Here is a 24,079-nt window from a genome sequence, read left to right as displayed (position 1 = left end):
GATGCGAAGCGACAGTCACGTGCTCACGTGAAGTCGAGACCGAATTTCTCGCGACTGAAATGTACTCGATGTCCTTCGTAGATGCAAATTCACAGATGCTCTGTGTCCAGCAATTCCGAGTCAATGGTCCGAAATGCTTTGTCCAGAGCTAGAATACACACGCGGAATGTCTTTCCACGGCGGTCTGGGCTTCCAATTGCATTTCGCAGGGCTTGTTCCCTGATCCTGGCTGGGAGTTCTGGCCCGTCTCCCATTCTCTCAACATGTCCAGCACTTCTACAGCGATCATGCTTTCATGCTGAACCTCAAGAGTCTTTTTCATTTGTTGATGACACGATCTACGCCGTTTCGACGGCTCCTGGTAGAGCAGGAATAGCGATCGTCCGCATTTCCGGGCCTTCTTGTCTCGATGTACGCTTCGCAAGCCCCTCCTCCTTAGCTATGTTAATATGTTAACAAGCAAAGATATATAAAAGTCTTTGTCCTTCCAGGCCGATTCCTAAAGCTCGGTATGCCTCTTTACGGACGCTCTACGACCCCTCAACCCCGTCCGAAGTCCTCGACTCCGACGCGTTGGTCCTCTATTTCCCAGCGCCCAAAACGGTCACCGGCGAGGAGATGCTGGAGCTCCATATCCACGGCGGGCCCGCAACCGTGAAGGCCGTTCTATCTGCCATCCCGCGCTGCCCATCCATGACGCCTATCCGCTATGCGGAACCGGGCGAATTCACGCGGCGGGCCTTTCAAAACGACCGGTTGGATCTAGCACAGGTGGAGGCATTGAGCGATACATTGTCCGCGGAAACCGAGCAGCAACGACGCGCTGCTGTGCGAGGAAATTCTGGAGAGCTGGGTCGCACGTACGAGGGATGGCGACAGCAACTTCTGTATGCGCGGGGGGAGCTGGAGGCTCTGATTGACTTTTCCGAGGATCAGCATTTTGACGAATCCCCGGCAGAGCTGCTGACGAATGTCGCGGCTCAAGTAGAGGCGATGCTCAAGTCTATCGCATCTCATGAAGCTGCTAGTCATCGAGGAGAATTATTGAAGAAGGGGATCCGGATTTCGCTGCTTGGGCCTCCGAATGCTGGGAAGAGCTCTTTATTGAACCAGATCGTGGGAAGAGAGGCGTCGATTGTTAGCCAAGAAGCGGGAACAACCAGGGATATTGTTGAAGTCAGCCTTGATATCAGGGGCTACCTGTGCACATTTGCCGACACGGCTGGTCTCAGAACGCACCCCGAACAGAGTCTGGGGTCGGATTCGGTGATTGGGGCTATCGAGCAGGAGGGAATCAGACGGGCAAAGGCGAAAGCAGGCGAATCTGATGTGATCATCGCCATAGCTTCCGTCGAACCGACAGATTCGGGTGCAGGCTGGTCGATCCGCTATGATATGGAAACATTGGCGATTGCTGCGGGGGCTTCCCAGTCACTTGTTGTGGTCAACAAGAGCGATTCCGTTCCATCGGAGGTACTCTCCTCTCTCATGGCCGAATTCCAAGGGGCACTAAAGCAGGATATGCCCGTTATTACAATATCGTGCAAAGAGGCACAGTCGAATCGCGCAACCCACGATCCGGGACGTATCAACTACTTTGTTGACCAGCTGGTCGCGCTGTTCAAAAACATGACGGCCCTCCCTACCGATATGGAAGATCTCCTCGGAGTCACAGAACGTCAACGTCAATTACTGTCCGCATGCTCCGAACACCTGCTCGAATTCATCGCTGAGGCTCGATCTGACCCGGAGGGCGGGGAATGCGACATCGTCCTCGCGGCCGAACATCTCCGTTCCGCCGCCAACTGCCTCTCGCGGATCACGGGACGTGGGGAAGCTGGTGATGTGGAAGAGGTGTTGGGAGTAGTGTTCGAGAAGTGCGTCCCTCTCCCTCTCACGAGAAGTCGTAACTAATCATAAAATAGATTCTGTGTCGGCAAGTGAAGGAAGGAGTGGGATTGCTTCCATTATTCTATTCTATGCCCAGTCTATCTATGCCTATGTCTATGTCAACCGTCATGAAACAACCAACCAACGTACGAAATGAAAAGAGATCTATTCCCACGACCACTGCCGAAGCCTTCTACACCCAAACCAAGCCTCTTCTCACATCCTACCAGAAAACTCCTCGCTATGCACTGAAATTGCTTGTCCGTACTCGGCTCGATGCGTCTGACGTCCCCTCCGCATACCGATCACCTTGCACTCTCCGACAATACCACGTTGGAAACTCGTCAAAACCTCTCAAGACCGCTCGCATCCCCAAAAGACTTGATCAAGCGGCCTTCCAGAAACCGCAAAACCGAATGCCGAAGAGGAGCGAAACCAGCTTTCTTTCTGAAGAGGACGAACGACTCTAATTATACCCGCGTCGTCCGTCCTCCTCTTCCCCCTCTTCCTCGGCTGGTCCCAGATTCGGCCGAGGCGTGTTGTACCCCCGACGCCCGAAATTCAGGAGCGAGCACGAGCGCTCGTCGTCCTCATCTTGCGAGGTCGTGTTTGGTCCGTTGTAGGCGCCGCGGCCTTGGTTCGTGAGGCGTGCGTGTAATTGCATGGTGTGGTTTGTGGATTGTGGGAGATGTGGATTGTTGGTTGATGGAATGTAGAATGGTGGGTGATGGATAGAGTTGGCTGTTGCTATTAGATTATGAGGTGCTAGATAGATGGGAATGATGGGAAGAAAGAAGACGTTGGATTGAAGAGAGAGATATATATATATATTTATATATATCCTCGAGCCATGAGCCATGAGCCACGAGCCTCCACGAGCCAGTGCTTACCTTACCTTACCTTACCTTACCTTACCTTACCTCATTGTACCTATTTCCCTACCTTCCTTATTCGCTTTGCTTGCTCATTCATCTAGACAGATCAAACCCTCAGCCTCTCGGTCTGACTGTCTCCCTCTCTCACTCTCACTCTCACTCTCACTCATTACACATCCACCAACATCCACCGACATCACATCACATCACATCTCTCTCTCTCGCCCCAGGCATCCATCATCCATCCGTCATCCCGCCGTGTATACAGTAAGCAATTTAATGTGTCGTGTTTGTTACGAAGCGCGATGCGATGCGAGGTGAGAAGTGAGAGAGGTACCAGGGGAAGAGGAAGGGGAAGGGGATAGGGCTGAATGCGAATGCGAATGCGAAGTCTCTCGTATGCGCCACGATGGGGCGGACAATTAGGACAGGGGGGTGTGGCTGGCGGGCTCGTGGGGGAGGGGGGGGGGGTTATAAATAAATAAATAAATGAAGAAATAGATAGGTGGATAGATAATATATGAGGTGGTACTGTATAACAGGTACAGGTATAAGTACAGTAAGATAAGGTAGATACCTTGTGGTTCAGATAATAGAGGTGCGCGACTTTGTGTCTAGGTACCTTTGATAGAATATGAATTTCCTTCCTTCTTTCCATCGTATAATTCACAATTCACAAGATAACACCTTACCTTACCTTAACACATGAACAATTCCATCCCATTCCATATGCTTATAAAGAAACCCCATCCATCTTCTTTCTTATAAATCAATCTCTTAAATCGTCCAGACTCATCGATCGTCATCGGTCCGAACGTTTACTGCATCTGCATCTGATCTCACTTTCCCACGCGGCAATGCCGAAGAATTTATGCGTCATACCTTAGGTTACATGCATCATGATGCATGTGAGTGAGATCGCTCGGGTAGGGCTGTGTTAAGTACATATGTATCTATGCGTGTAAGAGTGGCCGAAACCGAGAGTGCGAGAGAGTGAGATCTTAGGGCGGTGATGGTTTCTGGGTCAAGGGGGGGTGTTCGCTTACGGAGCACCGATTTGTTGGGTCTATCTATACCCCTGAGGACCGGGATGGAATTTGGTTTCGGGAGAGGGGGGTTTTGGGGCCTGGAGATGGGGATGGGGATTATTGGTGGGAGTTGAGTTGCTTTTGTTAATTGATTAATTGATCTTTTGATTTATTTATTTGTCTTTTACTTTGGAGATGTGTGATGTGATGGGTAGAGAGGTGAGAGAGGGAGTATCTATCTCGGGACAGAGAGAGAAGCCCTGAGATATATTAACAAAAACAATATCATTCAAGAAATCAAATAGATATCTAGACCCAGACCACCTATTTTCTTTCCTTACAATAAGGTGAGAGATGGAGTAGAGTAAAACTTCCTCTTGATGTACCTGGTCTATGCGATCTAGTGGCGACTAGCGGGAGATATCCTTATATAATAAAGTAAGCGAAGAATTTTCAACACCAAGCCACATAATCAGGCACTTTGGCGGAGTGGTTAACGCGATGCCCTGCTATTGTTTCTGACAAAGCATCTCAGGCATTTCCTTCGGGAGCGTGTGTTCGAATCACACAGGTGTCGATTTCTTTCTTTTTGCCCTTTCTTTCTGATTGATAATTAATATCTTTGATCATCCTTTTTAACCTGTGCGGGAAAAAGGAAGTAAAAATTTTTGATTTTTGATCTTCTTTTTGCTTTTTGGGCCCTGCGTCATTCCTTCCCATCGAGTCCCTGAGCGCTTTCGGCCTTCTCTCCTTTTGCATTTTCTTCTATTCATTCTTCCCATTTTATTTTGAATGATCATGAATGAATGAACTTGAAAATATTTTTTTTTTTTGAACCCTAGGTTCCTACTCTTGAGATCTAGTAAGCAGTTTTCGCCACAACCAGCACAGCGCGAAAAAAACAAGGCACTTTGGCGGAGTGGTTAACGCGATGCCCTGCTATTGTCTCGAGCAAAGCATCCAGGCATTTCCTTCGGGAGCGTGTGTTCGAATCACACAGGTGTCGGATTTATCTTTTGCATCTTCTTTCCTATTTTTATTTGCATCTCTGATTCCTCTTCTTTTTCCCAGCTCCTCCTCGAGGGAAGAATATGTGGTCTTTTATCTGCCACGGTTAATATCGAATTGGCACTTTGGCGGAGTGGTTAACGCGATGCCCTGCTATTGTCGAGAGTCAAAGCATTCAGGCATTTCCTTCGGGAGCGTGTGTTCGAATCACACAGGTGTCGGTTGGTTTATTTTTTTACTCGTTTTTTATCTTCTGATTTATAATATCGGGGAGATGAATTCTTGTTTTCTTTTTGAAGGGATTGTTATGTTGGTGGCATTACACCATGACAACTATTCTTCTTTCTCGATGCGAACAAAGTACGCAGTCAAGATATCTTGATCCAAGGCGCTTTCGATATAATTCATCCGTGTTCCATTCTCTTTCTATTTTTCTATTTTTCTACTTCTCATCCTTCAGCTTTATCATTAGTCTCATGACGCCATTGAGCTTGATGGGGTCTCTTGATGCTTGCTTTCTTTAATTACGGTGCCGTGGTTTCATTTCGACTACAAATTGCTAGGCTATTCATCAACAACCTAGCAAGACATCCTCGATATCATCTTTCATTAGCAGTTTGATCATCCTTATACATGGATTCTGGGTCAAACCTCGATATATATATAACCACCCGATCTCGGCTCGCCTGCAGTGCGTATGTACGTTGTTCGTACAAGCACTAGAATTCCTGACTTTTCGCATACGTAGTCTCCTCGCCCTATATGTAGAGGTAAATAAGAACTTCAATTTCTTTGCAGGTTCTTAATGCTTTATTTGGAGACGCTGCAACTGCCGAATTCCCTACTCGGACCGGACCGTCCCGGCCGACAAGGACGGCGAAGGATGTTGGAGGATTGTCAGCTCTCGCCTCTGAAAAGGTGCCCGATGCCAGTGGAAATAGGAGCTGGACATCGATTCGGGGGCCCGGTCGAGAACGACGCGATGGGTAGGTATATCTACGAGTGGCTCGAAGTCTGCCAGAGACCGACCCGAGCATCAACCAGACGGTGGAAAGTCCCCAAGATCCACTACACGAACTCTCGATATTCCAAGACGGTCGAGGATCCTCCTTGTAGATGACAACAGCAGAGGTCAACACCCCGTCCCCATCAGCACACGGCGAATCTCACATCAACACCAGACCATCATCAACACCATGAACGAAAGCAATCGAGAATGTGTCAGAGCAGCCAACAGCCTCGAAGCCTGCAAGAGTATCAAGCTGCTCCCGAATCCTGAAGGATTATCTTCATGGGCATGTATATCTACTACTTTGTACCCCTCTTTATGATTGATGATGCTTTACTTACAACTGCTACATCTCGTAATGCCCGTAATGAACGGTCCCGCTACATCCGCGCCCGGGAATTAGTATGGGTATCTTAGGGCTTTTACTTACTATTCCTGTTTCGTGAGTATATATAGTATCCAATGTTGAAGGAGGACTCAAAAGGAACGGTCAGCATGAGGGACGAAGCTGAAAAGATGATGGAAAAAGGGATTCTTTGATCTTGGGGATCTTTGATTCTTTGCATTACTGCTATAGACCCATGATCGAAGCAAGGCAAGGATGAAGCGGTGCAACAAATACGCATATGGATTGATGTATATAAAAATACATATAAATAAATGAATCAATAGATAAATAAATAAATAGATAGATATAAAGGGGCAAAAGATGTCTCTCGGTTGTAACTTGTGGCTGCCTTCCATCACGGGACCCGCATCTTTTGCCCCGCCACGCAACATCCGCGTCATTTGACAAGCGCTGCTATCGCGATACCGACGACATAACTATATCAACTCTGCAACTCCGCAACTCCAAAGACAAAATGCTCTGATTTCTCCCGGGGAACGCTCTTTTACGAGAGCATCAAAACCTTCAAGAACATACCTTCTTACTATCAAAGCACCCCAGCGTCGACCGCTCGAATACCCCCGACAATGACGTCGTCGTCGTTGTCGTCTTCTGGCCCCGCCAGACCCCCATCGCCGACAAGCAGCTTCTATGCGCTGAGCGACGACGAGGAGGGCGAATATAATACCATTACCCATACAAGTACCGGTCGGGGAGTCAAACTCTTGTATTCGAAAAGCAAGGCAGGTTTCCCTTCGAATCCGCAGAATACATACTCATACGGGATCATCAATATACTAACACCCATTACCCTCCAGGTATACATTCACCCCAGCCCTTCAGCGAAGGACAACATACCCGGGTATATTGCCCTCCTCCAACAAAAGCCTACTCCCGACTCTCGTCCCGTCTCCTCTTCCTCCTCCACGACCTCGAAATCTAGAATCGCCGCCTCCCTCCTGCTCGCATGGCTCCCCGAAAGCTCTCTCGGCGATGCTCTAGATACATACGTGAAGGTTGATCTATCTGACGGAGATTCGCCGCCCAAGCAGTCATACCTTGTGCCTCCCCCTCCTACTTCAACTGCGTATCCCGGCTCCATTGGGCCTTATGCCTTCGCCATCCCGGTGTCGACCATCTACAGCTTGTTGATCCGGCCGCCGAATTTGGGCTGGTGGTATGGGAGCCTCATCATAAACACCCGCGCGGGGGACAGCTTCCCCCCGTTATTCTTCCACGATAACGAATGCCAATCTACGATCCTGCAGAAGAAGAAGCGGACCAGGGAATCTTTCGACCCCTTCGGTGCCGATGGACAGATGTTCTGGGGAGGTGACGAGGTATTGCGATGGTTGAAACGCTATGTGACGATCGAGAGGAGCGGCGCGGAGCCGAACATATATCTTGTGGAGCCGAGTGCGGAGGATAAGGAGGCCTTTGGGGGGAAACTTACCACGGATGCAGTAGCACCAAAGGCGAGTAGTGCCGGGTCGCGAGTGGGTGGAGGGGCTGGCCCTGCAGGAAGTCCGCTCCAAAGAGGACCAGGAATGGACCCAGTGACGAAATTCGTGAAAGAGACCGGCTGGAATTTACTTGAGAAGTTCAGCAGGGTCACGACATTTACGAGAAGGACTGCGGATTCCGTAATCGATAACCCGAAGATACCACCGCAGGTTAGGAGGCTGCTCAGAAACCCAGAGGTACAGACGCTCCAGGATGAGTTTGACAGTGCTAGGATCTACTTGGCGAGGTGGGCGATGGGCATCGCGGAGCAGAGCGAGCGGGATCGCAACCAGAGGATTTGGACGGCAAGAGATGTGCTTGAGATGGAGGAGACCGATGTTGGGGATTTCGAGCTGCTGGATACGGAGATGGGACAGCTGTCTCTGAAGGAGCTGAGGAAGACGGTCACTTTGAAGGAGTGGAATAGTTACTTTGACCAGAAGACTGGGATCCTGCAAGTCACAGTCGATGAAGTCAAGGAGAGAATCTTCCACGGTGGCCTTGATGTTGAGGATGGTGTTCGGAAAGAAGCATGGCTGTTCCTGCTCGGTGTCTATGATTGGCACTCGTCCCGGGACGAGCGAAAAGCAGAGATGGCGAGCTTGCGTGACGAATACGTGAAACTAAAAGGTGCTTGGTGGGATCGCCTTGTTGACCTCGGTGGTGATGGGGAAGAAGGCGAATGGTGGCGCGAGCAGAGAGGCCGGATCGGTACATACTCCCCATTCCCCTGCCAAAGAAGTCAGTATAGACTAACAACTCCCATTCCTTGGGGTCTCGACAATAGAAAAGGACGTGCATAGAACAGATCGCACAATCCCCCTCTTCGCGGGCGAAGATACGCCACACCCAGATCCGTCATCGCCTTTTGCTGATGCGGGCACTAATGTTCATCTGGAGCAGCTGAAAGACATGCTCCTCACTTATAACGAGTACAACCGCGAACTCGGTTACGTACAAGGCATGTCTGATCTGCTTGCCCCCATCTATGCCGTGATGCAAGACGATGCCGCCGCCTTCTGGGGCTTCCAGCATTTCATGGATCGTATGGAGCGAAATTTCCTCCGCGATCAGAGCGGGATGCGCAAGCAGCTCCTCACACTGGATCAGTTGGTGCAGTTGATGGACCCGAAGTTATATCTACATTTGCAGAGTGCGGATAGTACGAACTTTTTCTTCTTTTTCAGGATGTTGCTCGTATGGTACAAACGTGAGTTTGAATGGTTAGACGTGCTGAGGTTATGGGAGGGGTTGTGGACCGACTATCTCAGTTCGAATTTTCACCTTTTCATTGCTTTGGCGATCTTAGAAAAGCACCGAACGGTCATCATGGACCACCTGAAGCATTTTGATGAAGTACTGAAATACGGTAAGCATGCTTTGCTCTGCCTCTTCCTTACTGCCATGAGGTGGTTTACTAATCAACGAAACAGTCAACGAACTCTCTAATTCGATAGACCTCGAATCGACCCTGGTCCGTGCAGAAGCTCTCTTCCGCCGCTTTCAGAGAACGGTCGAGGCCATTGATAAGAAATCCAACTTCCCCGCGCCGACACTGCGCCATCGCCAACCTGCCGGTTACTCTTCCCCCTCGATCAGCTCTTTACCTTCGTCAAGTACCCCCGGCTCCCCATCTTCAGCCTCAGCATTAGCAAATACGAGTGGTACTGATACCGTGACTGCTAGCGGAACGAACAGTGGGGGGACCAGTTCAAGGAGTGGCGGTGCAAATGGGTCAGGGAAAGTCGCTGACAAGGGCAAAGGGAAGAGGAAGAGTGATCAAGGGAGAAAGAGCGAGGAGGCAGATGACGAGACTCCGAAACCACAAGTGATCACTCCGGAGCTGAGAGAGTTGTTGAGTAGGAAAGTAGAGGTCTTGCCGCGTAAGGTAGTGCGGAAAGAAGGCGAAGGGAGGAGCAGCTTGACCAAGTGAGTCCCAAAGGGGAAAGACAGAGTAGAGAGTCGGGAAGTGAGCAGATTGGCGTCTGGATCAAACATCTGCTTCCGGGTAAAGTCGAATATCAGCGTAGCATAGGAGTTAAGGATTACGAGTTGGCCCCCGTCGTCGTCGAGACGTGATGCTGAGATTTAGGTATGCTAGAGGATGAAAAAACATGGAGCTATAGGCCCTGTGTTTTTCTTTTAATATTTACTTCTTACTGCCCCGCACAACTTTTTAGTATAGTATTGCAATACTGTCTGTGGTCTGATAAATAAATAGTAACTTAGGTACCTACTACCTAGTAGTAACGCACCTATATACCAAGGTAGACATACTACTATTAAAGGTAATATTACATAGGGCAATTTACGTTTATTTTAATATTAAACCTTTTTACTAGAATACAGTTACCTAGTTAAAGCTAAAGTAGGTAGGTAGATGAAATGAAAGGTCGAGAAAAGAGAAGAAATAAAAAGTCACGAGTAAGACTGGATGGAATCCTTAAGAGAGAAAGAATGTTGTTGTTGAGAGCTTGCTTGAGATAACTCTACAGCAGCCCCTGATACCTACAAGCCAAAGACCCCCCCCCGAAAAAAAACACCAAAAGCAAAACTTTTCCCAAAGTCACAAATTCAAAACAGAAAGAAAAATGCAACGCTATACCCCCTAGTTTTTGTATGACCTGAAAGAACCCCCAAAACAAAGCTAAATGTACAAACAAACGTCAAGTTTCAGAACACCCAGACGCAAGCAAACTCAAATCTATGGGTGGCCAGCGGCCCAGGTCCTGAACTCGTCGACCTCATCAGCAGGCAGGTCCGAGATGGTGACAGACTTGTCGGCGTTGACGACGACCTTGCCGATCTGGGGGTTGTTGGTGCCGGAGACGTGTTGGGCGAGCTGCAGGCAGCCTTCGGGGACGTTGGTGACGGTCCATGCGTCTTTGCCGACCGACTTGACGTGGATCGTGGTGCTGTGACCTTGCTCAAAGCAGATGGCGACGGGGTTGTCGATGTCGTTAGCGGGTGCTGTGGAAGATCAGTTGCTGCTTGAGGGTGAGGAGATGGGGATGCTCACCAGGGGGAGCGGTACGCTCGAAGACATTGGATTCTCCTCGGATCATGGAACGCTTGCCGAAGATGGTTTTTACGACGCCACCTGCTGCGATGGGCTGAACCATAGCGAAAGCAGCGACGGCGGTAACGAGAGCGGTGGTGAATTGCATGTTTGCGGTTGGTGGATTTGAAAGTTGTTAAAGGGAGTCTGAAAAAGTTGAAAAAGTTGGAAGTATTGGAGATTGTTAGAAGGTGTTGTTTTTGTGGATGATGTGGATGATGATGAAGGAAACATTGTGGAGGGTTTATGGCCTCTTTATATATTTCTGCGATGACTCGAGAACTGAGAGCGCACTTGCCAGTCTCTTCAGGATTTGAGAATATCATCAGAGGAACAAAGCTGAGCCCATCTTCAGGATTTGATTCTATTCACAGAATACACGGGGCTCAGTCAGTGTATGAGCAGAGTCCTTCGCTTCTTGGCCCTACTGCAGTGCTGAACTGAGCCGAGTTGCCAAGGTCTTGGGGCCCCAACATGTCAATCCTTTCTATCCGTGCTATTGAGTCGTCACCTATTATCGTCGACCCGCCAAGTGTCCCAGACTCGAAGCAGTAAGATTGCAGTCGAGGTTGAAACAGCCGCAATGCTGAATGCTGACAGAAAACGTGTTGGAGGATTCGGCCAAGCGGGGGATCAGCAATGTGGAGGTAAAGATGGGCTCCTCGGCTACGACTGCCGCCGGCTAAAATTGGAAAAAGTAAGCTTACTTCCCGTCGGGACCAGTTTCGATCCCTATTCGCAAGAGCCGTAGGATGCAGTCAGGGTGGCATGAATCTCAGATCCAACCAAGCTTAAAAGGATACGGATCATAGGTTTCTGGGGGATATATGCCAAGCCTGTGGAGCAGCACGGCCTTCTTCACAGCTGCTACTGTTGTAAATGGTTCGATCTTGCCTCGTGCCTGTGCACGCGCTAATTGTTCTTCTCCATAATCTTGCGCTTCTCTCTCCCACTTCATAAACGGATGGTCTGCTTCCCTCGATATATGAGGTGCTGCCATCGCGGATTCTGGAAATGCGGCTTCTTCACGTAATAGAAGGTTAGCCACAAAATGGACGCCAACTTGCAAAGGGTTTCGAATAACATCAATGGTTCCCATGTCTTCACTTCTTGCGAGAGGTAAGGCTTTATCCTTCAAAGACTCGAAGCTAATAGGTGCGCTAAGTCCATTTTCGTGACCCGTTCGGGCCAATATGATGCTCTGGTTCTGGGCAACGTCGTCGTAGTGACGGAAGCCGTCTGCGTGCTTCTCAGCGGCCACGGACTTGTACTCGTCGAACACTACTATAAGTGCTTCGCAAATCGAAAGTAGTTTGAAGTACCTTGGGTCCGGCCAAGGCTTGCACGATTTGATAACGGCATTAGCTCTGTTGTTTTCTTCCACCGTCTTTCGAACCTGAGCGAAAATGTGCTCGTGCACTCGTAGTATCCCTGGGACTGTCTTTGCATATTCTTCCTTAACGCTTACGGGAACAGCAAAGAATTCATCAAGTTGTATTTGTGGTTCTCTGCCCAGAGCATCGGACCAAGCATTCCAGATACCACCTAGGATCACCGGCCCATTACGGCCGACCATGCTGTTGGTTGCTGACTGAGTCCAGTAGAATACTGTGGCTTTGTTGTAGAATAGGTATTCCTTCCATGTATCGATGTACGGTATTTTATGGCCTCGTTTTTGGGGATTCTCGATGCTGTAGAGTTCAAGCATTTTATCAAGCATTTTATGATCGGGGTAGAGAAGTGGATTGGGAGGTGACCAGATTTGCTCGAGCTCAAGTCGATATTCTTCATTTTCTGTTATGAGCCAGTCTCGTCTGAGGTCCTCCCTCAACTCTGCGACGACCTCTGGTGAGAGGAGTGGTGATACGTCCATAGTCGACTCGTAAATCGTCTGTCCAATCTTAATGTTCCTCTGGTCTTGATGTTTGGGAATATTTCCTAGAGTCTTGTTTCGGCCTTTGAATCGTGAAGCTCGATTCCTAGACTGCACAACGGCTCGAGGTGTTAGAAACTGGATTATCACGAGTCGGATTTTGCTATTACCGCATACCTATGACGGAACCGATTTACTACCTCTTGTTAGAAAGTGTGATGGATGAAGGATGCAGGTTATCCTTTGCCAAAGTCGCGCAAAATAAAAACCAAGAGAAAATTTAATGCTTGCGTGTAGTCCGTAGCAAAGGAAGCAGGTGAGATGGTGTATCGTATTCGCTTCATGTGTGGTATTGCGGGCAAACAATGCAATGACGATGACTGGACTACCTTAGCCGGAAGAGCTGTTTTCCCGCAGCATCACGTGACCTGAGCCGAGCCTGAGCCAGCCTAAGTAAAGGCGGCGCGAGATCACGTAAACTTGATAGTTGGGAGGTGTCGAGATTCCGGTATCATAACACAGATTTCCTGCTGAGAAGACCAAAGGCGCAGCGAAATAACCAACCAACTTGGCCAAGGGTGTCGGCCAATCATCATCTGCATATCTGACGGAGGATTCGGCTTGGCGCGGACCGCCGGGCTAGCGCGATAATGGCTAGCTTCATTCGGGGCTTTCTTTGAGCCTCCTCTAACGCTATGAGGCTAGACCAAATTACATAATGTAAGTTGTAACAAAAGGTGCGGCCTTGGCGTCTAGGCATTCAGCCGCAGCGCAATCCCATGAATTATTTCGAGAATGTCTCAGCAAGACCTATCATTAGGTGCTACAGTAGCGTAGGCACCTTCAGGGGCTTTGCTGCTGGTGATCCTGACAGATTCTTCCACTTCAATACCTGATCCTGTATCAATCTGTCACGCAAACCCCCCGTGACTTTGAGATATGGTGTCTTCGTCCTGCGCCCTCCGCCTCGACATATAATATCAACAGAGACGATCAATTGACAGGACATTTTTCATTAATGAAGCCAGGAGGACGACAGGCTGCTCAAAGTCAGACAGTTTCGAGATTGCGTAGCTCAACTGTTGTTGCATCGTGTGAGGCATCATCCATTTGAACCCGGGGTTTCTTCTTGGAAAGACTGACCGTGCCGTGAAGATGTGCAGTACCATGGATCAAAGACAAGCTTCCACACTAGGGACAGCTTCTGTACTGGTGCATCTTCCCTCTAGTGACCTTCCTCCACCTTCCTGGCTGCTAAGAAAAAGATATAGCCAAGATTATTGGGCAGACTCCCTCGTAAGGCGGTTTTCCATGACAAAACATTTCGGATAACAGAAGAGAAGAATAAGCACACACAAGGGAAAGTATACCACCAGCGCAAAATCTGGTTTTCAAGACCTGGGCGCGAATCAAGATCAAACACGTCAGGGCCATAAGACAACTTGCGTCAGGCACCAAAGAAAGAAACCTGATTCAGCTTCCATCCAAATTTCCTTGATTCCTCTAGATGAGAGTATGTGACTTCAACCGCAGGCCCAATTGAAAAGTCAGATTCGCTTCGGCTGATCTCAAGACTCGCCGTTACTTAAGGGCTTTCAATGAAAGAGAGTGGAACTTTGGGACAGTTGAAAGGGGTTCCATGATAGCTATCGCACTTGACCATTCTGTTATAGCTGAACATCCCATAGATGCAGTAGCAACAAACACGATTGACTATTGAGGATTTGGGATTCCTCAAAGATGGGATGCGAACAGAAATGCTGGGGATGATGTAAAGATTCTGTACTGTTCATGAAGACAGCAACCTTCTGTATCAAAATAAGGCAGATATTGTACTACAATATCACACCATCACATATGCATTTCTGAATGAGACGTTCACGAGAAGAGGAGAGGGAAGAGGTCGCGGGAAGTCGTTTGGAGAAGCGGGACAAGCACGTGACATCTCACCGCTGAAATTCTGCCGCAAAAAAAGTCGGAAGTATTTTTGCACACGAGAGAACCTCAATACCCCATACCACGAATCTCGAAATAATTTAGATACCCATCACAACACCACTTGCCCCTCGAAAACAATTCGAGGGCTACTTTCGCCTCTTCTTGATTGATTCGCCGCAACTGATACGAATCAGCTGCCCATCATGTCTTCAGACGAAATCGTCTGGCAAGTCATAAACCAGCAGTTCTGCTCGTTCAAACTCAAGTACGCTGCTCGTCCCCCATCCGTCTCCAAGCTAACCATGACCACCGCAGAACTACGAAAGAGAAGACCTTCTGCCGCAACGAGTACAACGTCACTGGACTCTGCAACCGGCAATCCTGCCCCCTCGCCAACAGCCGCTATGCCACCGTCCGCGCCCACCCCGGGTCGGGCACGCTCTACCTGTACATGAAGACGATCGAGCGGGCCCACACGCCTGCTAAGCTGTGGGAGCGGATCAAGCTGTCGCAGAACTATGCCAAAGCGCTAGAGCAGGTCGATGAGCGCCTGATATACTGGCCGAAGTTCCTGGTGCACAAATGCAAGCAGCGATTGACGCGGTTGACACAGGTCGCGATCAGGATGAGGCGGCTGGCGAGAGAGGATGAGAGGCTGGGTGAGAAGCTGGTGCCGCGGTTGGCGCCGAAGGTGAAGAGGAGGGAGGAGACGAGAGAGAGGAAGGCAGAGGCGGCGGCCAAGGTGGAGCGAGCTATTGAGAGAGAGTTGATTGAGAGATTGAGAAGTGGCGCGTATGGCGACCAGCCATTGAACGTCAGCGAGCAGATCTGGAAGAAGGTGCTGAAGGGATTGGAGAGGGGTGGCGAGGGGACCAGAGATGAGGACTTGGACGAGGGGATTGAAGAGGAGTTGGAGAATGAAGAGGAATTCGAAGATGAAGAAGGGGTTGGAGAGGTGGAGTATGTCAGTGATCTGGATGAGGAGGAAGAAGATTTGCATGATATAGAGGATTGGCTTGGAAGTGAAGAAGAGGAGGAGACTGGTGATGAGGAAGACAGCGACAGCGAGAGTGACAGCAGTGAAGACGAGTCGAAGGATACTGCGGGCGCAAAGAGGAAGAGAGCACCGGTGTCGAAGAAGCCCAAGCCGAAGCACCCAAGAATGGAGATCGAGTACGAGGAGGAGATGGAGGCAGCTCCACGACAATCGGCAATGGCTTGACCTGGGATGTGTTTTTGAACTATGTTTTGGAGTTCTGGGTGGTTGTGGGGTGCGAGCAAAAATTACTACGATGGATTAGACAGCTACAGCTCGTTTTTACATGTGAGCTCAATACCAAGAAAACAGAGAAAACGGTTCAAGAAGACGATTGAAGGTCTATGATTGTATTTTATATTTATATTTATATTTCTATTCGTATTTCTATTTTCTATTCGTATTTGCAGTGATATCCCCGACTCCCGCTTCTCTTCAGCCGGCCAAATGTGGGGCCGCCCCAAAGGTGTTTCGACCTCTCTTCTGTAACATGCCACATCCATCTCCAACAACACCAAGCATTCTACGATCAAATCTCCATAACACGTTCCTGTCGACCTCCTATCCACAACAAAGATCTCCAAGCAATTCACACTCCCTCTACAGCACATCTCCCAGCACCTTGCCTCCCCGGCGAGAGGCCACTCCGCCGCCAGCAAGCACCTCCATCGCCCCTCAACATGGCCTCCTACTTCTCCTCCCTCCTCACAACCACCACATCCCGCGTCGCAACTCTTCGACAAAATCTCCTCCCCAACGAGAACGACGGCGACACTCCCGACGACACCCACCTCTGCCGCGTCCTCCGCGCCTACTACACCGAAAAGGGGCGACAGTTCCCCGCCTGGCTGCCCCCCGACCCCAAAGCACCACCACCCGCCGTCGTCCAGCCCGCCCTCTACACGCCCACCGTCGGCGCCAGCTACGGCGGCCTGAACCAAGGGAGCGGCAGCGCATCGTTGAGCTCCCTCTGGGACACCCAGCCACAGCAGAGCAGCCCGGGCCGGCTACAACCGCCCTCGACGACGCCGAGCAGCGCGCGCACGCCCCCGGCTTCCAGCGCTACGAGACCAAATCCATTCTTGCGCCACCAGACAGTGCACCCAGCGGGTGCAGGAGGAGGAGGAGGAGGAGTTGAGCCGCAGGTACAGGCAAGGCCGCTGCCGAGCCAGCGCGCGGGTAGTTATCAGAGCGTGGTGGGACGGGGAGGAGGAGGAGAGGCGGCGGTGGGAGGGTTCACGAGCGCCAAAGATAAACTGCGGAAACTGGCACAGCCGAAAAGAGACCTGCCTCGGATGGCGGAGGCGGTTCGGCAGGTGCAGGCGCATGCGTCGGGGGGCTTGCGAGGAGGGGGCAGCAGCAATAGCTACGAGGATCGATTTGCGCCGCCGGAAGGAGGGTATGCGGGAGTTAGGGGCGGCGGAGGGGAGAGGCCGTTCGTGGCGGCTACGAGTCCGTGGGCGGCGACGGAGAGTGAGTTTGGTGGAGGTGGTTATGGAGGGAGACAGGGACTGCCGAGCGGACCTGCGGCGGGGAGGGGTCCGAATGGTCCAAGGGGTTATAGATAGGTTCTTGCTTGGCGAGCTGGTTTGGAGTATGGGAAGGGAGTCTTTATGTTTGGTATCATACATTGCATGGCGTTCTGGGGAGGCAATATGAAGAACTTTGAGTTGGGGTTTGGATCTTCCTGGAGAGGAGCAGACAGAATGTGAGAATAATCCTAATGAAGCTTTCATCAGTGGCAAATCGCCAATACGTGTCATATTCGTTGTTGATATATCTCTCGTTGATGCTCGCTCCCTGTTTTCAGGGGATCTCGTCGGTCATGGAGTTGCACGGTCTATAGCATCTACAGGTATAACCCCGTCCTCAACGTACCTACAACCCCCTCCAGTCCCAACCCCGAACCATTCATTACAAGATCCAAACCATCAATTCCTAATCCCCAAATCCTGATGTCCCGGGCTGGGCGGCACATCTCCAACATCCCATTCCGTCTGGTTACTTCCCAGGACGAAATGGATCTTCCCCCCGGCCCCACCAATAAGATCATCGTGCGTGACCCAGCTCTTGTTCCATGGGATACCATTTGTGGTTACATTTTGTATGTATGGGCCATTCGAAAGTCCGGAGGTGGTGATGCGTAGGGTCTTATTGTTGGAGACGGATAGGGTTATGTCGCTGAACCAGGGGGAGAGGAGGAGGGAGATTGGTTGGGTTACGATGGGGTAAAGACCTGGTCTCAATTTATTAGTATTTTGTCAATAAAATGAGAGTTGTAAGATTTACCCAGGAGGTTCCATACCATCCAGCTCTCTAGAGCCCCTGCATCACTGTTCCCGGGAACACCATCACGACCATTGGAATAATAATGATTCACAATTTGTCTACTCCGCATCACGCTCTTCCATTGCCTACGGCCCAAGTAATTATAGAGGAAGGGAGTGCCAAAGCTGGGCTCGTTGCCGGGATTAAAGATCGCTGTGCCTGCTCCGTTTCCTGCGCCGACGCTGCCATCCTGCAGTCCCGGGATGAACATTGCATCGAGTCGAGATTCAGCCATGCGGGGTCCACCAATGAAAGATATCAATGTCTCCATGTCATATGGTATAGTCCAAGAGTATTCCCAGGGTAATCCTTCGTAGGTCACATCTGACCACGAACACCACACGCCACAGTTCAGTGGGCTGTATGAGGGATCACGCGTCCCATTTGCATAGAGTGGTGCTAGGAACCCAGTGAAGTTGAGGCTGGTAAGGTTGTGCTGCCAGATATACTGCCAGCCGCTACAAACCCCGGATCAGTCCCGTCCCTGAGGTGAGGGTCCTTCACTTACGCTGAGCGATTGAAGTACTTAGCGTAGTCCGTTGGCATGAGGTCCTTTGCAACTTGGCTCAACGCAAAGTCATTCAAGCCATACTCGACTGTCCTGGAGATAGATCGTCCAAACCCCGTGCCCTCAACCGCATCGTACATGCTGACATAGCCTAGACTTAGCCAGTCTGGAAGGGCACCTCGACCTTCCTTCACACTGCCGGTTGGATCCCCTGCATCGAATGTGTTGTAAGGGACTACTTCTGCATTTGTCTTCATTGCTGCGTAGCCATCCGTCCAATTGATGCCGTATTCAGGCGCGGAAAGACCTTTGACATATGCATCAGCGAGCACGTTGTCGGCGTTTGAGCCTCCTTGACTATTTCGACCATCAGTATCTACCTTTGATGAAGAGCTACTAGTCACTTACACTCTCCCATTGTAATTGCCTGATCGGGCATCGGGCAAAAACCTCTCAAATCGCCATATATCAATAAGTGATCTTATGATACCTGCGGCTCGCATCGGCGCGGTAAGCACCAGGTAGCTATTCAGGCAACGAAATGTATCCCAGAGTGTATAGAAATCCTTGTCATGTTAGTTCCCCATATTAATTGCGAAGGTTGTACCTACATCGTAGGTCGGTTCTTCCGTCTCCCAATTCTGATTCTCGCCTGTTCGATCAGAAGGCATCAGATGCATCTTGTACAGTCCAGAGTAAAGCATTCCCAGCAGCGTGTTATTACTCAAGTCTGTCGTGGTCACTTTGGGCAGCACTTCCTCATTCCACTGCATTTTCGCCGCAGATACTACCGGTTCGAGATCCCAAGTTGGAAGCTCCGATGAGATGTATTGGCAAGCTATGTCAGAAGAGACAAACGATACACCAAGTCGGGAGCTGAGAGTGGTAATATTAGAGGGAAAAGTAAATAGCCCACCAACCCTCCTTGCGTAGCCATAATGCGACTGATGACTACCGATGATAGATGTTGCTTCAGTGAAAACTGGTGGGTGGAACTCTGTACTGTTTGGCCAATATGGGTCAGTGTATTGGCCTGAGAAAAGCTGTACTTTATCCGGCCTTATATTAAACTCGGCACAGAAGTATACAGGCGCATCAGGACCTGTATATCAGTCAGTATACTTCCTTTTATAGAGAGGCCGATACCACCTACGGCTACTGAAGCCACCACGATACACTCCATATCCCTGATACATTCTTCCATCGGAACTTCGTGTCAAGAAGCCATTGCTATAGAACTGAGAATGCTGAGCTTCTGAAGAGGATGGCAACACATGAGAGACATCCACGAGGATATGTTTCTCTGAGCTTTCAGGATATTGATATCGAATGATTCCTGCATGATTCGTGGCGGAGAGCTCGGCAGTGACTCCATTTGCTAATTCGGTCTTATAGTAGCCCACATTTGCTACATCTAAGCTGGTCCGCTTTTGCATGTAGGTGAACTTATTCAACACATTGACGCCTTCGAGGGTTGAGAGTGGCATTTGATGAACGAAGCCATAGGTCGGTGCTCCCTGGTATTGTCAACATAAATCTGCCCAGGATCATAGGCATACTCCTGTGCCACTCTCATGCAACATACTGAACCCAGTAACTGGAATCTGTTAGTCTGCTGCTTTCGATTGAAACGAGACTCGGCTGGTCATACCGTAGCCATCTGGTGTTTACCCAGCATCTGCATCAACATTCGTCCAGTCGAAAGCTGTTGTATCAATTCCAAACTTTACCACTCCGAATGGCATCGCCGCTCCTGGAAATACGTTCCCGCCATTGATGGCTGTTCCCGGGTAGCCTTGGCCTTCTGTTCCTATGAAAGGATTGACGTATTTTGTCAGATCTTCTGCCGCAGCCACAGAGCCCCCGCAGCTCGGGAAAATCATGGCGAGTAGCCATAAAAACCCGTCAAATGTCATCTTCAGACCTGATTGCCGTGTAAAACTGAAGCAACCTATCAATGCCTTGGGACCTCAAGACTACGGGATTTCAGTGAGATCATTGATCAACACCCCCATCTTTGAGCGTCACCGCTTTGGTGTCTTAATCAGAGCCGCTGCCGCTTCCCAAGCCCTCTAAGTCCATCAGCCAGATCTCCAACGTTACATAAAGTCAGCGGGGTTCACCACTAAACCCGCAGTGCCGCACTTGCAGGCTTCTTGACGCTGATCCTGAGCATAGGGTTTATAGACAAGAGAGAGAAAATATCCTATTAGAGCCACCGGTGGAAAATATCAAAGTTACTCTTTCAGAATGAGCATATCAATTGCTTGTACAAAGTTTCCAGGCCATTCAGCGATAATAAACGGAGAGTAGTAGAACAGGAGCCTGAATGCCTGAGGCTGGCCAAAAAAATCACTCCCCATCATAACTGCAGGTGGGCTGCGCAAAACTGCGACGTGCAACAAAACTTTCTACCCACCTATATCTCTACCCCACAATACCATATCAAAATTCTAAAGAGTGCGTTTTAACGCCCTGATATAGCGCTTCTTGAATATATTAGTTTCATTTATCATAGAGCATAGATGTTAGGTAAGGCTTTAGGGATTTGGCTCTACCACGCGCTAATTAATGCCTGGGCTGCCTGAGGCTGCATGAAAGGTGAGATTTCTCGGAGGTCGCTCACGTGGGTGTTGCTATAGAGAGGAAATAATCATCCCTGCTTAGTAACAGTCTCGCCTGAACCTCGGCAGTTTATCAAGAAACGGATATTCCATAAGCGAGGAAATAGGGGGCGGTCTGAACATCACCTACCATCTATCAACAACTTCCCGAGAACCCTTAGAATTCAGTGAAAAGACAACGAAAAATCTATACGCAAATGCTTCTGTCCGCAATTCCGGGACTACGAGGTTTTCCAGAGAGCTGATTTTAGAGAAGTCCATATACCGAAGTCGGTGTCTTTCTTCAAGTTGCCGCGACTTACCTATGTGCCCACGATTTTATCATATTTATTCTGACTATAACTTCAATTTAGCTTCCTTTTCAATTACTGATTTTTACTTTATACATTTTGAAGCCATGATCCTATTGCGTTCTTCCGCCATTATTACACAGAAACTGCCCAAGCTGGGCGAGGGCTGGATCTACGTTTCCAAGCCAAAGATAAATATCAAATCAGCATCAACAGTGAACAGCTCCAAGAAAGCCCTTCCCATGATCTTCGTTTAAAAAGCTTTTCTTAAATTTATAGTTTCCTTCCTACTGTCCAAGTTCGTCTGGCAGTCTGGCAGGTGCGATCACCGAGGTGCAATCCACCTTTTATCATCAGCAAGCACCTAGGACAATATCAACATCAAAAAATTCACTTTACAACTCTTCTATACTGTTAAATCATCGACAATCGTTTAACATAGGAATATCTTAATTACCAGTACACTCTCGCAAGTGGCCATTCTAGATATGTTAGTATCCTAAGATAATTCCAAAAGCTCAACACCAACTGACTGACCCACCACAGCTCATACAACCGTCCACTTCCGCCGACTTCATCCGAACCACACGTCCACGACCTCATCATGGGCACCCAAATGCCCGGATCCTTCAAAACGCCCACCGCAGAGTCCAACTCAGACTCGGACGAGCCGCTAACTATGGCCCTACGTCCCCGCCTCCGGGCCCGCCTCGAAGACGGTCAAATCCTACCTACACGTCCCCACCCTCGTCCACGTTCCCAACCCAGCCAGCTTACTCCCACCACCCCACGCAGGCCTCTCCCGAACAGTCCCATCATCCCATCCATGCCCAGTACTCCCGTCCTCGGCCCCGTCGAACACGCACTCCGCCTCCCGCCCGCTCCAGATTATGGACTCGGGCCCCGGAACAGCCCTATTATCAGGAGCAATACACCCACCACGGGCCTTCCTTCGGCCGTGGCGTCGCACCCTAGAGCTCATCTGTACATGGGAGTTTTAGCAGATACAGAATTTGCGACGTTTGAGGAATATCAAGCTGCGCAGAGGGATAGGCAGAGGAGGAATCCGGCGCTGGCACAGTTGGGACGCACGTTAAGAAGGTTTAGGAGGAGTTCTAGGGGTGAGCCGATGCGAGTTTCGGCGATTAGGAGGACGAGTGGTATGGAGATGCAGAGGGCGGGGACCCAGAGGGCGGAGGTGGAGGCGGACGATGGTTGGGTCCATGTTGAGAGGCCGGAGGAGCCTCAGTCTGAGAATTCGTTGGTGTTCGTCTCCCGTGCTTGCGCATAGTGTTACTAATTTACATGACAGTCGACGTACTCAGAGCATGACGCAGCATGAGGAGGGCGAGAGCTCGAAGGGAGGAATAAAGTGGAAGAGAAATTAGACAGAGGGGTTGTGCATCAAGTACTATCATTATAGAGGCACCGTGGTGTGGTGTATGCTGATCGTCATTCCAGCGACGCGTTAAATATCTTTCTTTGTTCAGGCAGCGAGCTTTCAGGGTCAGGACTCAGGGGTACTAAAGTAAGTAGAGTATCATAAAGCGAGTTATCATTAATTCATGGTTTCGTCTTCCAATTGCCTTTTTCTCCCAACCGTAATTTCATCTCTCTCCATCAAGCACCTCGGAACTTCTGTTCCTTTCCCTTACAATTCATTATCCATCAACAGTTCGGAGAGGGATCCAGAGTCGTGAACCCATCGGATCACAGCACCACCATAGCCATCAACACCACCGCCACCAATGCGCCCATACTTTGCACGCCTCTTGCACCCGCCGCCTCGCTCGTCGACGTCGATGACGGCACGCTTCCCGAATCCGTGCCCGCCGCCGCAGCGGCGACACGCGTGCCCGTCTGGGTCGCAACCACGGTCTCCAGGCCCGATCCACCAGCGGCCGTGGTCGTCACCGTCACGGTCCTAGTGGACCAGCCCGTCGTCTCGCCATCGGTCACAGTGACAGTGTACCAGCCATGAGGGCCGCGGCCCTCTCCCCAGGCGGGGAAGTTGGTGGGAGCGGGGAAGTCGGAGTTGGTGCAGGAGGAGTCGCTGGCGCAGCTGGACCAGGAAGAACACAGCGAGGAACGGGCGGCCCAGATAGAGGTGTAGGATTCGGTGTGGGTGTTGGTTAGGGAGGTGGAGCAGGCGCTGGTGATACAGCTGGAGAAGTCGCTGGGGGTGGCGCAGGGGTGAGACCAGGCGCTTGTGTAGGAGGGGAAGGCGGAGGAGAAGCAGGATGTCTGGGGGGAGGTTTGTTGTTAGAGAGGGTTGTGCTGTGTAGGAGGGAATGAGAGAAGGAGGGGGGATAGGGATTAAAGTATATAAAAAAAGAAGAACGTAAATATAAATATCAATATACGTACAGCGCATTCAGGACCGCCGTTCCATCCCCAACCACCACCGGGACCGCCCAGGCCCCAGCCCCAGCCCTGAGCAGCCGCCAGACTGGCAAAGGTCGACAAGGACGCGACGACGGTAGAGAACTGCATCTTTCAAGGCTTTCGTATATATAGATAATTAGATATATATATCGACTCCAAAGACGCGATGGATTCAACTTTGAAAAGGCAAGAATGAAGACGATGTGTTTTTCCTGACGAGACACGAAAACGCAAGTAAACAACAGCACGCAAGCCAAAGAAAGGAACGCTACTCCCTCTCTATATATGAATATAAGACATTGACCAAAACAGTGAACACCGCCGCACCCGAGAGATCG

At 50.0% G+C, this 24,079-nt stretch overlaps 10 protein-coding genes across 10 annotated transcripts; 7 read left to right on the top strand and 3 right to left on the bottom strand.

Annotated features, from left to right (window-relative positions):
- The first annotated feature begins 70 nt into the window (after nucleotides 1–70).
- On the top strand, nucleotides 71–2,055 carry M430DRAFT_175200 (hypothetical protein). The gene is made up of 3 exons (XM_024863693.1): nucleotides 71–411; nucleotides 466–1,877; nucleotides 1,926–2,055. The coding sequence occupies exons 1-3, from the start codon at nucleotides 82–84 to the stop codon at nucleotides 1,942–1,944; spliced, it is 1,761 nt and encodes a 586-aa protein (XP_024717677.1). The 5' UTR covers nucleotides 71–81; the 3' UTR covers nucleotides 1,945–2,055.
- A 679-nt stretch (nucleotides 2,056–2,734) lies between these two features.
- Nucleotides 2,735–3,235, top strand: M430DRAFT_175197 (hypothetical protein). Its single transcript, XM_024863692.1, has one exon. The coding sequence runs from the start codon at nucleotides 2,748–2,750 to the stop codon at nucleotides 3,084–3,086; it is 339 nt and encodes a 112-aa protein (XP_024717676.1). The 5' UTR covers nucleotides 2,735–2,747; the 3' UTR covers nucleotides 3,087–3,235.
- A 2,199-nt stretch (nucleotides 3,236–5,434) lies between these two features.
- Nucleotides 5,435–6,227, top strand: M430DRAFT_30429 (hypothetical protein; the record flags this gene model as incomplete). Its single annotated transcript, XM_024865947.1, has 3 exons — nucleotides 5,435–5,500; nucleotides 5,600–5,787; nucleotides 6,083–6,227. 3 exons carry the CDS (start codon nucleotides 5,435–5,437, stop codon nucleotides 6,225–6,227), a joined length of 399 nt encoding a protein of 132 aa, XP_024717675.1.
- Nucleotides 6,228–6,634: 407 nt separating this feature from the next.
- On the top strand, nucleotides 6,635–9,751 carry M430DRAFT_68980 (hypothetical protein). The gene is made up of 4 exons (XM_024869399.1): nucleotides 6,635–6,941; nucleotides 7,017–8,412; nucleotides 8,489–9,070; nucleotides 9,135–9,751. Exons 1-4 carry the CDS (start codon nucleotides 6,786–6,788, stop codon nucleotides 9,632–9,634), a joined length of 2,634 nt encoding a protein of 877 aa, XP_024717674.1. The 5' UTR covers nucleotides 6,635–6,785; the 3' UTR covers nucleotides 9,635–9,751.
- A 654-nt stretch (nucleotides 9,752–10,405) lies between these two features.
- On the bottom strand, nucleotides 10,406–10,868 carry M430DRAFT_21858 (hypothetical protein; the record flags this gene model as incomplete). The annotated part of the gene is made up of 2 exons (XM_024864581.1): nucleotides 10,406–10,671; nucleotides 10,721–10,868. The coding sequence occupies 2 exons, from the start codon at nucleotides 10,866–10,868 to the stop codon at nucleotides 10,406–10,408; spliced, it is 414 nt and encodes a 137-aa protein (XP_024717673.1).
- Nucleotides 10,869–11,522: 654 nt separating this feature from the next.
- Nucleotides 11,523–13,023, bottom strand: M430DRAFT_175163 (hypothetical protein). Its single transcript, XM_024863691.1, has 2 exons — nucleotides 12,810–13,023; nucleotides 11,523–12,743 (listed from the first exon to the last, which is right to left on the bottom strand). Exon 2 carries the CDS (start codon nucleotides 12,630–12,632, stop codon nucleotides 11,535–11,537), a length of 1,098 nt encoding a protein of 365 aa, XP_024717672.1. The 5' UTR covers nucleotides 12,633–12,743; nucleotides 12,810–13,023; the 3' UTR covers nucleotides 11,523–11,534.
- A 1,750-nt stretch (nucleotides 13,024–14,773) lies between these two features.
- Nucleotides 14,774–15,756, top strand: M430DRAFT_73315 (hypothetical protein; the record flags this gene model as incomplete). Its single annotated transcript, XM_024869534.1, has 2 exons — nucleotides 14,774–14,835; nucleotides 14,886–15,756. Coding segments are annotated over 2 exons (933 nt in total), but the record flags the coding sequence as incomplete, so codon positions are not given.
- A 348-nt stretch (nucleotides 15,757–16,104) lies between these two features.
- Nucleotides 16,105–17,356, top strand: M430DRAFT_68977 (hypothetical protein). Its single transcript, XM_024869398.1, has one exon. It carries the CDS (start codon nucleotides 16,287–16,289, stop codon nucleotides 17,172–17,174), a length of 888 nt encoding a protein of 295 aa, XP_024717670.1. The 5' UTR covers nucleotides 16,105–16,286; the 3' UTR covers nucleotides 17,175–17,356.
- Nucleotides 17,357–17,364: 8 nt separating this feature from the next.
- M430DRAFT_126646 (glycoside hydrolase family 92 protein) lies at nucleotides 17,365–20,340 on the bottom strand. Its single transcript, XM_024861996.1, has 8 exons — nucleotides 20,131–20,340; nucleotides 20,002–20,046; nucleotides 19,596–19,959; nucleotides 19,054–19,544; nucleotides 18,851–19,008; nucleotides 18,443–18,799; nucleotides 17,896–18,392; nucleotides 17,365–17,842 (listed from the first exon to the last, which is right to left on the bottom strand). Exons 1-8 carry the CDS (start codon nucleotides 20,323–20,325, stop codon nucleotides 17,538–17,540), a joined length of 2,412 nt encoding a protein of 803 aa, XP_024717669.1. The 5' UTR covers nucleotides 20,326–20,340; the 3' UTR covers nucleotides 17,365–17,537.
- A 1,379-nt stretch (nucleotides 20,341–21,719) lies between these two features.
- Nucleotides 21,720–22,876, top strand: M430DRAFT_36801 (hypothetical protein). Its single transcript, XM_024866998.1, has one exon. The coding sequence runs from the start codon at nucleotides 21,961–21,963 to the stop codon at nucleotides 22,645–22,647; it is 687 nt and encodes a 228-aa protein (XP_024717668.1). The 5' UTR covers nucleotides 21,720–21,960; the 3' UTR covers nucleotides 22,648–22,876.
- The last annotated feature ends 1,203 nt before the right edge of the window (nucleotides 22,877–24,079 follow it).

Source organism: Amorphotheca resinae, assembly GCF_003019875.1.
Source record: "Amorphotheca resinae ATCC 22711 unplaced genomic scaffold M430scaffold_11, whole genome shotgun sequence".
Taxonomy (NCBI): Eukaryota; Fungi; Ascomycota; class Leotiomycetes; order Helotiales; family Amorphothecaceae; genus Amorphotheca; species Amorphotheca resinae.
Note: the sequence above shows the minus strand (reverse complement) of the source record. Positions and strands in the feature narration are given on the sequence as shown.

Bases quoted from the DNA above. Each gene is read 5' to 3' on its own strand.
- M430DRAFT_175200 (XM_024863693.1), top strand. From the start codon at position 82: ATGCAAATTCACAGATGCTCTGTGTCCAGCAATTCCGAGTCAATGGTC. The intron at 412-465 runs GTACGCTTCGCA...TAACAAGCAAAG, and splicing joins CCGGGCCTTCTTGTCTCGAT to ATATATAAAAGTCTTTGTCC.
- M430DRAFT_175197 (XM_024863692.1), top strand. From the start codon at position 2,748: ATGAGCCACGAGCCTCCACGAGCCAGTGCTTACCTTACCTTACCTTAC.
- M430DRAFT_68980 (XM_024869399.1), top strand. From the start codon at position 6,786: ATGACGTCGTCGTCGTTGTCGTCTTCTGGCCCCGCCAGACCCCCATCG. The intron at 6,942-7,016 runs GCAGGTTTCCCT...ATTACCCTCCAG, and splicing joins TCTTGTATTCGAAAAGCAAG to GTATACATTCACCCCAGCCC. The intron at 8,413-8,488 runs GTACATACTCCC...TCTCGACAATAG, and splicing joins CGAGCAGAGAGGCCGGATCG to AAAAGGACGTGCATAGAACA.
- M430DRAFT_175163 (XM_024863691.1), bottom strand. From the start codon at position 12,632: ATGGACGTATCACCACTCCTCTCACCAGAGGTCGTCGCAGAGTTGAGG.
- M430DRAFT_68977 (XM_024869398.1), top strand. From the start codon at position 16,287: ATGGCCTCCTACTTCTCCTCCCTCCTCACAACCACCACATCCCGCGTC.
- M430DRAFT_126646 (XM_024861996.1), bottom strand. From the start codon at position 20,325: ATGATTTTCCCGAGCTGCGGGGGCTCTGTGGCTGCGGCAGAAGATCTG. The intron at 20,047-20,130 runs GTTGATGCAGAT...GCAGACTAACAG, and splicing joins CAGCTTTCGACTGGACGAAT to ATTCCAGTTACTGGGTTCAG. The intron at 17,843-17,895 runs GTAAATCTTACA...AATTGAGACCAG, and splicing joins GATGGTATGGAACCTCCTGG to GTCTTTACCCCATCGTAACC.
- M430DRAFT_36801 (XM_024866998.1), top strand. From the start codon at position 21,961: ATGGGCACCCAAATGCCCGGATCCTTCAAAACGCCCACCGCAGAGTCC.